The following is a 13,256-nucleotide window of genomic DNA, read 5'->3' as shown; positions in this document are numbered from 1 at the left end:
TGGTTATGAATTGTACATTGTTCTCATCCATTTTGGTTCACAATTCAGCTAGTTAGCAGGAAAGTCTCCTCATTCTCATGACTGTTTCCATTCTATTGTTTTAGGAAGCATATATTATTCTAGAGCTCACATGTCGTAATTGTGGAATGTGTCCAATGTGAAACACTGATTTTTAAGGAATTTTTCCAAAGCTTCCAAACAATTTTTTATAGCAGCTATGATCACAGAGTCTGCAAAGAGCAGCTTTTATTTACCTGTTTTACAGCTCATCAAAATAAAATGAATAAAATAAAACTGGTGCCAAAGTATTAATTTTTAACATAGTTTGGATTCTTTTTTGGCCTTGATTAATTCTAGTGCTCCAAAGGAGAACATGAAGACGGACAAGATAAAGGATTGTCCTGATGTCATCCCAAGAGTTAAGAAGCACACCAAGCCTGTGACTTGGACAGGAGTTGAATCACTTTCATTAAAAACACCAGAAAGAGTGTATAGAGCATTAGCAAACACAAGAATCAGCCAACTTTCAAAATTTCTAGTGCACTACTATGCTTAGAATAAAAAAAAAATCACAAAACACACAAAAAAACACACAAAAGAACCCTTTGGAACAAATAAATTCTTATTATATAATAGCTTGGGAACAAATGATATAGATCTGTTCCACTCTCTTCTGCATGAGAAATTCTGCATGAAATTTTATCAATATACAAAGTTAATTTTTAGTTGATTTGTATTGCTTTTAAATTCTTTAAACAGTAACACTGAAATGCATTTGTTTTCCTTATCTACATGAGCATATATGTAACTGATCCTTTAATTTTCAAGTACACTTTTAAGTAGAAGAAATGTCAAATGATGTGTCTTCACTTAGGAGCACAAGGAGGGCTTTAAAAATCTTTGAAACAATTTTTGTAATTGGCTGAAATGAATACATGTCCCTGTTCAAGCAAAAGGCAGCTGCTTTCATTGTCCATCCTTCATTGGTTAGGCTGGTTAATGAACATCATTAACCAATACTGAAAAATGTTTCCTTATCCTCTCCTTTATCAGTTTCAATAAGAAAAAGAAATGTATACCTAAAGGAGAGATAACGGAAAAGGAGGAGAAAATCTTACTATTACCAGTTCTAGAACTGACATTTTGAATTAAGGAACACTGAGCAAGCACTGTAGTACCCACATCCATCCATCCATCCATCCATCCATCCATCCATCCATCCATCCATCCATCCATCCGTATCTATCTATCTATCTATCTATCTATCTATCTATCTATCTATCTATCTATCTATCTATCTATCTACCTACCTACCTACCTACCTACCTACCTACCTACCTCAGTGTGTGAACTACCATTTAGTCTTTTGTTAATAAGCTCCTTACCTGGCATACAGCTGCTTGGAGCATCGCATCAAAACCCCCTTCAGGTGTATCAATATTGCCAGAAATCTTTTGTTTATTCACTGCATTTCTGAATTCTGCTATATTGTCAGTCAGGGAGAGCACGTGAATATAACCGTGAGGAGGCATACAATCTAAATTATAATCACTGTATAAAAACAAAACAAGAAAAAAGTCTAACACATTCCATATTTTCCATTTGAAGGAAATGTAAACATTTCCTATCAACCTACAAAATCCTGTGACTAATGAAGAAGTATATATGCACAGTAAAAGAAATACTTATAGAAAAAAAACTAAACAACTTCAAGAGAGATTAAGTTCTGTGGGGATTAGTTTGAATTTACTATGAACAAGAGATTTTTTGGTATGTAATGGAAATATATACAATAAAATTTAGTTCATATAGTAACAGTACATATGTTGTGTTTCTGTACAGAACAAGAAGAAACATGATGTGAGCAATGGTACGATCTCAGAGAGTATATCATCCCTTTTCAAATATTTCCAGAGCAGTAGGGCTTTGCTTTCATTTTCCTGAGAAAGGGCCATTACTCCTCAGTATTAAGATCTTTTACTAGCTCAGTACATGGGCCATCGGATCAAAATTAAAAAACAGTTTAACTTCCTACATCCATTATTATTAAGTAAATGTACATAAAACTAATGTTGAGATTACTGACACTATGCCATTAAATGGATGGAACACTCCATTTACTGTATCACCTTAGTTGTAAATTATTTTGAAATTATATATAAAGGGAGAAAGGAAGAAGTCTGATGTAAGTAAGCTAATGCCATTGCACTTGTACAGGTTGCTGCTCTGAGTCCCATTTAGGGCAATGGAATTTAAGGGGCAAGCTGAGGTGTTCATCTGATTTGGAGATGCTGGGCAGGTTTCATCCCACATACCTTCTGTTGCATATGGTGTAGGCATCTGGCCTATAATCTGCCTGCCCCCAAATCAGTTCACAGTCAGTGAGGAGAAACTGGCACTGTAAGGATGAATACCTCTGCAGATGTCTACTTTTAAGCAAAATGAATTGTGTCTTGGCAATGCTAACTGATCTCCACTGACTATTATAAAGACAGTCTGGAGGACTACTTCAGACATAGACATTTATATCCATCTGATCAAACCCACTGCTAGTGCCGAATTAAAAAATCACTTAAATTAAAAAAAAGATACTTATGGACTTCACAGAACTTTGGATCCTGGGATGTTTTCCCAGTCAAGATAACAATGAGCAAGAAAGTATGAATAGTTAAAAGTCACTTCTCCAAGTATTACAGGTTATACAGACTTGAACTGACTATGAATAATCTTGTTCTCCAGAAGATTTTGAAAGTGATCCCTCACTTGGTGTGTTGAACACAAAGCATAAAAGACATGGCATGAAAATGAAATGCAAGGCAGAAAACCTTTCTTATTTAAAAAGGGAGTTCATTCATATAAGAACTGTGGAATTAGATCAGAGGACCACTTCTGTTCATTAAAAGAACTAAAAGAAACTGCATCACTCTAAAAAAAATTGCTCTATTCAAAGTTAATGAATACATGGCCATTCACCAGAAGAGACGTCCAAAGTCAAAAAGTACAAAATTTTGTGATTAATCTAGGCAACATATATCCAAAATAACTAAGAAAACAATAGCTGATTACAAAATACAATGCAAAACGTATCAACTACACATCAACTATACCAAAGCAGCAAGTTGCTTGGCTCGTTTTGCTAAAGAAAATATTGCACATTTTTTCTGATACAGAAACAGTTGTTCTGAAATCACTCACCAGATATTTTAGAAGTAATTACTGTATAATAATTTTCAGCTTTTTCTTAGGAACTTGCTGGAGAACCAAGGTATAATGAAACAAAGATTGTGAAGAGCCTTAAAAATAATTATCCATAAGGCATATTTGTGTAATTCAATAAATTCTCTGTATTACAGTAAATATATGTAAAGACTACATACCTGCATTGGTTATGGATTCTGCCTGGATGGATGCTAATATAGGGTGACACAGTTTTATCTACATAGGATCCAAATCCAAGTCGAAAATCAAGTGAAATATTCACCATCTTTTTAGATAAAGCAAATCCAACGGAATTTAGTTTTTCTATATTGTTGTGCATTGAGGCTGAGACATCAACTAAATAATAAAGATCCACAGGGTATTTCTCTAGAGGTCGAACTTTTACGATAAAGTTTGCTTCACTTCCTGATTCAAAGGAAACAAAGAAGTTTATTTACTATTTTTGAATGGACACTTTGAAAAACACTTTTTTTGCAGCAACTTCAGCACAAAGTCATTTGTGTCAGCAAATAGAAAACAAACAAGAAAACCTCCCAAAAGTAATGACACTTGGAAGTCATAAACAGGCTCTCTGTAGAATATCTTGGCTTTTTTTTTTTTTTTTTTTTCTTGCAGGAACACTGTGCAATTTATTGTAAAAATCTGACTTTTCCCCATTTTCTTTTACATTAGTGATTATGCAATCCCTTTGGCATTATACCAAAAAGCAGCTATGACTCACAAAGGACACAGGTTTGCATACAAATTGCTGTCAGTCACTTCATGGTTGACACTTTTAACTACATAAATGTATCCTGCAAATAGTTTGTCATAGGAGTCTAAAACTACATGTATACTACAAAGACAGTGCAGCCTGAGAAACTTACTTCAAGTATGCTTCAAGTTTGTATCAATCTACTCCCAAGCATTTGATGAGAAAACTCAGTAGGATCAAAATATTATTTTTAAGAGGTTTAGTATTAAAAAGCCCATGTTTTGTTGCATACAAAACAGAACTCTCCTTTTAGTTCAGGATGAAAAATGTCTCCGTCTCCTGCGGAACCATATCACGCTCTGGTATGTAATAAAAACTTTAATGCTTTGGAAGCCACTAAAAATAGTCCCCACATTTTTGCATGGCTAATATTCTGTAATGCCAGTAAAAATAGTGAAGTGATTGGAGTATGGGCAACGTAGTAATGTATGACTTCAAGTTGTTCATCCCAAGGGTGAACTTACAGAAGAAACAAATGAGTGACTAGGATCTTTAGTTGATGAGTTCAGCATGTAATTCAGTATTATGCAATGAAGATATAGCACAGAACGGGGAGAAGGGAGACATTATAGAGGAATTATCTAGGTTTTCAATACAAGCTCCCTAGACACATTCAAAAATAGATTCACTAAAAAAACGACCTGAAATATGACTTTCATATCATGACAACTGCTGGTGCTTATGACGCTGCTAGGTAGCATAACTAAAGTATACATAGCAAAGATCTGACCAAAAGAAGCTAAACATGCAAAGTACTTTCTTCCAACACTCTCTGAACATAATCCACCTGGAAATTTCAGCATTTGCCTGTATCAGGTCTTGCATAGAGAAAACAGAATTTCAGTCTGCTGTAACTTATGCATTTTCTCTTTGACAATGTAAATAAAATTACTTTTTTACATGACCCTTGTAGGTCTCCAGTTTGCATAGAGCAAGCTGCTGAGCTATATTTTAATATAAAAGCTATGAGCTTTTATTTTTTCCCACATAAATCCTGACAGTTGGATATACGCAAACTGTTACAAAGAAACCCAGTATCAAAACAAAAACATCTTTGCATGATTATATGGTATCAAATTTCTGTTTTGAGGGAGAGCTATAGCTGATTTCCCCGGGGAATAAAATATGGGCAGGATGTCTAAATATCAGAAGTTACTCCTTTGGAGTCCTTGGAATTTCAGTCTTCTGCTATTCTGATGCAAGAGCTTCAGCAAAGTATATGGAACCCCAAACTTAATTCCACTGTTTGCTCGTAAAAAAGGTACATTAAAACAAATTTTAGAAAGCTAAGGGTTTTCTATGAATCCAGTATGCCTCTGCAAATAAACACAATTACAGACACTTCTATAGCTAGATCACTTCCTGAGACCATTTCTCAGTACAAAGCAGAGTATCAGTCTTTTCTTTGGAAGGAGAGTCAGGAAAGGAGAGGAAGTGATGAAGTTACTTTCATAGTTTTATTATTAAAAAGATGAAAAAAACCCAAGAGTTCCTTTGTGCTTTACACTTGTGCAGATCCTTCCTTTTCCCCTTGTAATTCACAGAAATTACCTTTTACACAGTGAAGATCAACAAGTTACTATGACTCAGACTTTTCCTATTCACTTAATGTTTTTCTACCAAAGATTGATCCCCCTTAAATGACATTTCTTTCTTCACCTATCATTTGCAGAATAAGTAAATTAAATGTTATTATATGAAACATACCCTGCATTTTATATAACCTTCTGCTGTTGGCTACAACTCTTTTAAAGACAGAGAACATCAATTTATTTAACTTGAGTTCAGCTGAGGGCAAATACAGATATACTAGAAAATCAGATCCATAAAATTACTTGTAGATTCTATTAAGGCCAGGTGTCTCACATTTTATAAATTAAATGTTAGGCAGTTAATATGTAAGTCTCCTTTAGGAATCCAGTCCTTTCTCACATATTGGCTTTGGTGTCTTCCTAGTTGTCTAGTCAAGTACTTAAAAGCAGCCAAATAATCAAGAGGGTTATCAAATAATGAATTTGGGAATTCTAATCCAATGTACTTTCAGTAATGAATACAGTTTATAGACACAAAAGAAAAAAATATTTTTGTAAGCAGCTAAAGAAAGACAATCAAGAAACCTCAACAGAAAAGACTACTTAAAATCCCTTTTCCACTTATTATTTGCATGATTCTGACCTTCAGCTGTGTTTGACAGAAACACTTCTTGCTGAAGACGATACTCGAATATGGAAACAACACCATCATAGTCCTACAATATCATGTTATAGCAGCACTCTTTAAAATCATTATTCCAGCTGCTTCTTCAGAAAATATTTGTATTTCATATTACTTTATTTAGTTTAAATTGACTATAATATCAATGTGTTAGAGGCAACCCAACCTGGACGCAGTTGGACTGAAACTTTTCCTGGTGTCACTTGTGTATTTGTTTCATGGTCACTGGGTATTGTGACATGAACTGTGGGATTTTCTACAAAATCTGACTGGCAGCCTCTTTTCATTAAGTTGAAAACAGTGTCACAGCGTCCCTTCTGTGTTGCGTCGGCCATGAAATCCTGTTTCATAAGAGACAAAAAGTACAAAACAATCTGAGCTGAAAAAAAGCTGTAGTATCTTCAAAGGCAAGAGAAAAAGAAAATAATGGTCTTTGAAACAATAAAGTACGCTACTATAATTGCACAAATTGTAGAACGAGTTCATGGAAACCGTACATTTTTAATAAGGGCAAAGACAAAATATTTAAATTATAAGTTAAACCTAATTACCACAATGACATATTTTCTACAAAGGACAAAATTTTTGTATGAGAGAGAGGATCTTGCACAATCAGAACAAACTGACTTTGGAGAAAAAGGAAACTGTACTATCATTGTGTCACAAAAATAAGTTCTGTGTTATGCTATGAATTATACCAAGAAAGTGCCATTCACACAACATCAAAACAGGTTAGATGTCACAGGACTCCACTGGAAATGTTACTTATGCTAATATTTAAAAGTAGCAACAGAAGTCAGCTGAATTTTTCTATCATGGATGATTAAGTTTTACCCCATACCCTACCCCAAATCCAAAAACCAGCTGGACTGTACCATTTCAATCCCCAGAAAGGGGGAAGCTATGTAGTACAAGACTGGACAGTGTAAGATGTCACCAACATAAAAAAGCCCCTGTAACAACAGAAAAGTGGTTAGTAGTAGGATGATCTCAGAAGCAGTGTTTGTTGAAGTGAAAGGGCAAAGTTGCCAAAATTGTACCAACATGATCCAATGCAAAATTCCTTCCTGACTGCAAATCTGACAATTAACATGATCCTGATCATGCAAGGAAAAAAGAAGACAAGATTCTTTGTACTCTTTCAAACCATTGGTCCATCCCAGCCACAGCTGGAGACCAAACAATGGACAATCTCTGATATTTCAGAGGCAGATGAAGAAAATAAACAATCAAAAAGTGCACACAGCCAACTGTGTATTACAGAATAATCATCCAGGCACTGAAAATACCAGAGAAAGGCCCTAAGAATAAGACTCAACAAGTCATGTATCTTGTTTTCCAAGTTCCAACCCATTTTTCTAGTTGACTTCAGATACATTTTTTCCATAATCTTCCATAACATAAACAATAGAAACAACATTTTTAAGTTACTGTTATTTATATATCCTTTTTTATGTGTATACATTACAAAAGGTGGATTTATAAATGTATCAAGAACTAAGCCACTCTCATTGCTATCAATAATGATTGATAGCTATGCAACATTTTCTGAAATTTGCTGAGTGGGGTATACTGTCAAAGTATCTCAAGTGTTCCTCAAGGATGATTTTCTCATTAAAAACATTGTTTAGATGAAGCAGATATACTAAGCTGAAAATTGCTCCTGTAACTTTACTCTGGAAATTTTTTATCTGCATTAATATGGGTTTTGCCATTCCTCAACCATGGATGGGTGCACAGGTGAACTGACTATCACAGTGTAGGGTAAAGAGGGTTTGACAAATCCCTGGCTTCTATGAACAGCTCTCAGGATTGATACGAGAAATGAAGCAAGAGAAGCAGGGCTGAAGTGAAACTTGGTCAGGTCTGAGCAGCTGGTCAGAAGGAGAACTACTGCAGCTCCATAGCCCTGGAAAGCTAAGAAGTGCTGTTCCATGCCAAATACAGATGTAGCAGGATAAATCAGTGCACATTTTAAGACAGGACATCAGGCCATAATAACAGACCACTCCACATTGTAATCCATTGTGCTTTCTACACGTGCCCCAAGGTTCCTCTTGGTAAACGAGCCCTCCATGCCTCTACTGCATTAGTTACACCTGTTGTAGACTAAGTTAATAATTCTTAGAAACACTATCTCAGGTAAAGTTACACCAGTGCCTTACGCTCCTTATCTCCTCCAGGCACACCCTAGGAATTTACCTACCTTCTGTGCTAACCTTAAAGCTACTACACATAATTTGGCTGTGACCTTCAAGACCATCTAAGATTGTAATTGTCAGTGATATTCTTCAAAACCTTGCTCCTCTGAAGTGCTTAAAATGTTCCAGCCTTACTCAAAATCACGTAATCAACTGGGTTTTTTTTCTATCAAACAAAACCAGAAATTTGGATATTCTTACAGTTCTCAAAGCAATAAGAATTTCAGAATAATTCTTGCTACTTAAGATCCATCTTTGGTGATAAGTCTTAGAACTGAATGTTTCAAGTGTCAAAATAAGAGAAGTATAATTTTTTCCATCTGTGACAAGGTCATAATATACGGTGAAGTCAAAATTAACTCTACTGTTAGGAAAACCTTTTGCTAAATGCAACAGGCATACATGTATAGACTTGCTCTGATATATAATGAGGACTTAAAATAAGTTACTGATAAGTAATTTTGCTTTTTAGGCCAAAAACTGCTGAGCTCTCAAAGCTACTATAAGTTTGCCAAAGCTGTCTACAAAGCAGATGGAACACATTAAAAACTTCTCACTTTATTTAAAATTACTGCTATTTTCCAAATAAAAGAATGTATTTTCTCCTTTGGAAAGAAAATATATTTCACATGATTTCTCAGGTTCTGTCTCCAGAGGTCATTGAAAGATTTTCTTGCTATTTCTTCCTATAGTTTTCACAGTTTAGAAGTCCTTTATCTTTATAAAGATCAGAGGCACTTATAATATAAAGTCAAAAGTAAAAAAGTGAAATGCCATACCTCTTGAGCACACCATCCACACTCTGGACCCAAAGCAAGACACTTTGTGCATGTTACTGCATTTGAAGTGGCACATCTGTTTTCCTCTGCAATGAAATACAAAACCAAATATTCATGATTTATAATGATACGTGGGAATTGTAAAATATCTAATTTTAAACCAAGATTTCAAAAATTACTTCATCAGATTAAGAGTGATGACAACATATACAAAAAAAAGTAAAACAGAACAAAGGCATGCTCATGAGAGGATAGATGGAGCATTGTTTTTTAAATCTACAGTCTAGAACTATATGTACAGATTGAATAAAATCCATTCTCAAGGCCAAATTTTTAAGATCCTGACTTAGAATTATTTTGAAGTGAAAGTTTATCTTTCGCATTTACCTTGCTGATTTACTGCCTAACAGAAAAAATTTACCAGGTAGCTTATCTCCTCATAGACATTTTCTTTTTAAGTCATTTACACTTGACTGAGTTATTCATTATTCACTCTGCATGGAACCCAAAATATTTTCTCACCTTCTATAAATATTCCCCCTTTGCATTTTCTGGAATGAATATTTTCCCAGAAGAGGTAGATTTTTTAAATTATTTTTTTTTGCAAGCAAGTATAAATTTATCCAACGTTACGCTTGTCACAGATTGAAGACACGTATTTCTGTACTAACAACGGCAAAAACCTTGCCTACTAACAGGTCTAACAGTAAAGCACTTTATACCCTTTTCATGGCTTTGTTTTATACGTCACTGCTTAAGTTACTACTCTTTGCAGTTGGAATTGAGAAGAGTTAGCCCCTCCAAGGCACTAGGTCAGCTCAACTTGAATGTCAGCATTAGCAGATCCTTTCAACACGCTCAGCACAGAGCCCCTGCAGACCAGCGTGCCTCTACACAAGACAGAAATCACCTGCCAGTGCTGTTTAACAACACTGCTTGGTGGTGCCTTCAGTATGACATATTATAAAATATACTGGAAACAAAACAAAATGCATTACTGCATACTGGAAAGGCTGTATTTCTTAATTGGTCCATCATGATAATGTGTATATCATTATAGCAAAACAGTTTGAAGAAATGTTTGTTTTTCATCCAGAGTTTTGGCTACATGTACTGTCTCTCAGATGATTTCTTTCCAACCTGCAATAATGCAAACCATCTCTCTTTTTAGAGTACTGAGAGCAACTTCTCACATTAAAAGATGTATTAGGAAAACACATACTATAATTTTTTTAAATCTTTATTTAACTGATTTCAGCTATGGATTCAAAGAAGAGATCCCATATCACATGAACAGCTAGTCCTCAACAGGTCACTTTGAAAAACGGATGATCTAAGGAACTAATCACAACTTCCAAGTCATTATTATTAACAACACACATACCATTACGAGCAAGATAGAAAAGCCTACTACAGAACAATTGCAGCATTATACTGAAAACATACAGGTTAGTGGCAATTTCATTCCTTTCAAAGTCAGACCTATCTTTCTATTTCATACAAACTGCTGTTGAAAAATTTTTGCTGTGCAGGTAATGTGAGGAAAGAAATGTGAAAGAGAGAGAAACTCTTACAGATGAAAAGCAGTCCAGGAAGGTGCTGGAACAGAGGGGAAACTGATTAAAGGGTTGGAGAGGTGGGCAGGGTTAAATAAGGGAGGGGTCACTGAGGAGAGAGAAAAGAACAAGACAAAATCCAAAAGGTTTTTGTTTGTTCGTTATAAAAACAAACACAGCAAGTTTGACTTGGATGTGAAATGAGAGCAAGCTCATTTGGCACTGACACAATAAAATCTCTTTGCATTTATAAGAAGATAGCAAAAGTACTTTATGTTCTGGAGTCTGAAGGAGCAAACCTGAGGCCATACATAGAAAAGGATACCATAAAACACAGGAAAGGAGAGCAAGGGAGGGGATTCCAGATAGGTACCAACATGCAGAGTTGTAGAGCTTGCCACAGATCCCTTTCTAGATAGTATTGGTAAAGCAAAAAGACTGGGATAAAAAGTTGTTGAAGGTGTAAAAATAAAAGGAATGTAATTGTTCTTGGCACAGAGACACCACTCCCATCTTCAACTTGATACCAAAGACAGCAGTGATGAAAGACATTACAAGAAAAAGAGAGTAATGTGATGGATTCAGGAAAAGTGTCAAAGGACAAGGAAAAATAAGAATTGCTCATGTGCAGAGTAACAGCAGGTAAAGACCACCATGGGACAAAACGGGGAGGAGATGACATAAACTTTGAAGTTACCGATCAAGTAACGTGCACCATAAGACACAGAGGTGTTCTGGTACGAATAGTTAATGGGAAGAAATGAGAGACCTATATATCTAGCTGTACAGGTAAGGAATAAGCCAAATTAATTCCTGGTCATCACAATCAGTAAACCAAAGGAAGCTAAGCAATCAGCTTGGCCTAACTCATTTCCAGTAGTAATTTCTGAGACTCCTTTCTTAAAATGTATAATCCTAGCTGCACAACACACATTTCCCAAAATTAAATGCCATTGACCATGTAACAAAACTTCCATGCCTTACTATAATGTGCATTTGCTAAAAAAAAAAAAAAAAAAAAGAAAAAAAAAAAAAGCAAGCATATGACTATGACTGGAACAACTGCACCATATTTCCAGAGGCATCAGAAAAGTGAATGGAAAATAATTGTCCCTTTTGTTTTTCCTGTATGGTTACTTAGGTATTGAATCTATTAAAGCTTGCTTTAGTTTATTATTACAAGCTATGTGGTAAAAAAGGGGGTGGGGTAGGAGTGTGTCTTCCTAAACTGCTAGGGCAGAAGAAAAGATCTTAATGTCTAGTTTGGGATTATAATGTGATCGTGGCAGACAAAATGCTTTAACAATGCTGGATACAAATCTCTTTGCTGATAACTCTCCAATCTCAAGAACCCCATTTTCACAATATGAAGTCACAGATTGGCAATTGATAACCTTGGTACCATTGGCTCAAAGAGATGATTTTTTCTGGACTAAAGAGAAACTGAAAAAGGTTCATTAATGCCTGAAACACATTCTGGCTCCATCACTACTACAGTTCCCAAGTACATAGTCCCTTATACCAATAACATTTACAGACATGCTTTCAGTCACCAAATATTTATTATTTAGCTATAGGCCTACTCTAAAACCGTAACTGATTTTGTATAAACTTCTTGGTTTCTTTTAAAAATCATATGCTAAAGCAAGAAACATTTTTGTGAATTGGCTGAAAAAAGAACTGAGGCTTTTCCTGCCACTTCACCAAAAACAATCCAGACAAGACTGAGTTACTGTTCAGCCAAAGTAAGGGCAAGTTTCTGCTGGCTTAGTTACTACTGATGTATGCCAAAAGGTATTTTCAACAAGGGCCAAATTTTATGCTGGGAACTGCACAGGCATATGCATATAATAAAAATGAGTGCAGCAGGGTAAACTCCACTTTTCCAGCCTCCTCCACAAAATACAATCACGTTCCAAGAACTGCAACTATTTACAGTCATCACAGGTGTGGCAAGCCTAAACTCTCAGCAACAAGTGGGATCTAGGCAAAGCAAACTTCATATATGTTATAATCATATCTTGCCTCCCTATTATGAAAATAACTTTATAATGATCAGGGTATCTCAGAGATGGAATAACAGTAATGTACACTGGCATTTGAGAGGGGATGTTAAACAGGTTTTCAGTCAGGCAGCATTTTGTTCAAGTACAGCCAAGAATTCTGATTTATATCAACTTCACTGTTGGTACACGTTTGTGCTGTTTTTGGAGGGTGTACCATTTGCTTTCTTAAGAGAGAAAGCCAAAACATAACTAGCAGCTTAAACTCCCTGATCATGGTCGTCAGACAGTTGAGCACTAGTTAAGGCAAGAAGAAAGGAAACTAGCCTTTACAGAGGTTTTTTCCTTTAATTCTGTATCTAATCTTGCTCTAGGGCAGCAATCAGCCAGGCTGTCCCTCTCCACAGGTAACATCACCTTCATAACTTGCGGGTAACATCACTTTTGAGGAAAGCTGCAGCTTTTATGCAGTATCGTGCAGTTACCTTCACCATGCTGCCTTTCTTCAAGAGCTAAACATGACTCCCGTA

The 13,256-nt window shown here is 35.6% G+C and overlaps 1 protein-coding gene across 2 annotated transcripts in view; it reads right to left on the bottom strand.

Annotated features, from left to right (window-relative positions):
* ITGB8 (integrin subunit beta 8) overlaps positions 1 to 13,256 on the bottom strand; it is a 48,265-nt gene that overhangs the window by 23,652 nt on the left and 11,357 nt on the right. The window contains exons 2-5 of one of the 2 annotated variants that reach the window (XM_051609873.1): positions 9,168 to 9,253; positions 6,354 to 6,528; positions 3,378 to 3,624; positions 1,386 to 1,551 (exon numbers count right to left, since the gene is read on the bottom strand). In XM_051609873.1, the coding sequence (XP_051465833.1) occupies positions 1,386 to 1,551; positions 3,378 to 3,624; positions 6,354 to 6,528; positions 9,168 to 9,253 (674 nt within the window). The remainder of the gene's footprint in view (positions 1 to 1,385; positions 1,552 to 3,377; positions 3,625 to 6,353; positions 6,529 to 9,167; positions 9,254 to 13,256) is intronic. The other variant, XM_051609874.1, reaches the window with a different exon arrangement.

The sequence above is a fragment of the Apus apus genome, chromosome 2, assembly GCF_020740795.1.
Source record: "Apus apus isolate bApuApu2 chromosome 2, bApuApu2.pri.cur, whole genome shotgun sequence".
NCBI lineage: Eukaryota > Metazoa > Chordata > Aves > Apodiformes > Apodidae > Apus > Apus apus.
The sequence above is the reverse complement of the archived record's forward strand: the minus strand, read 5'-3'. Positions and strand labels throughout refer to the sequence as shown.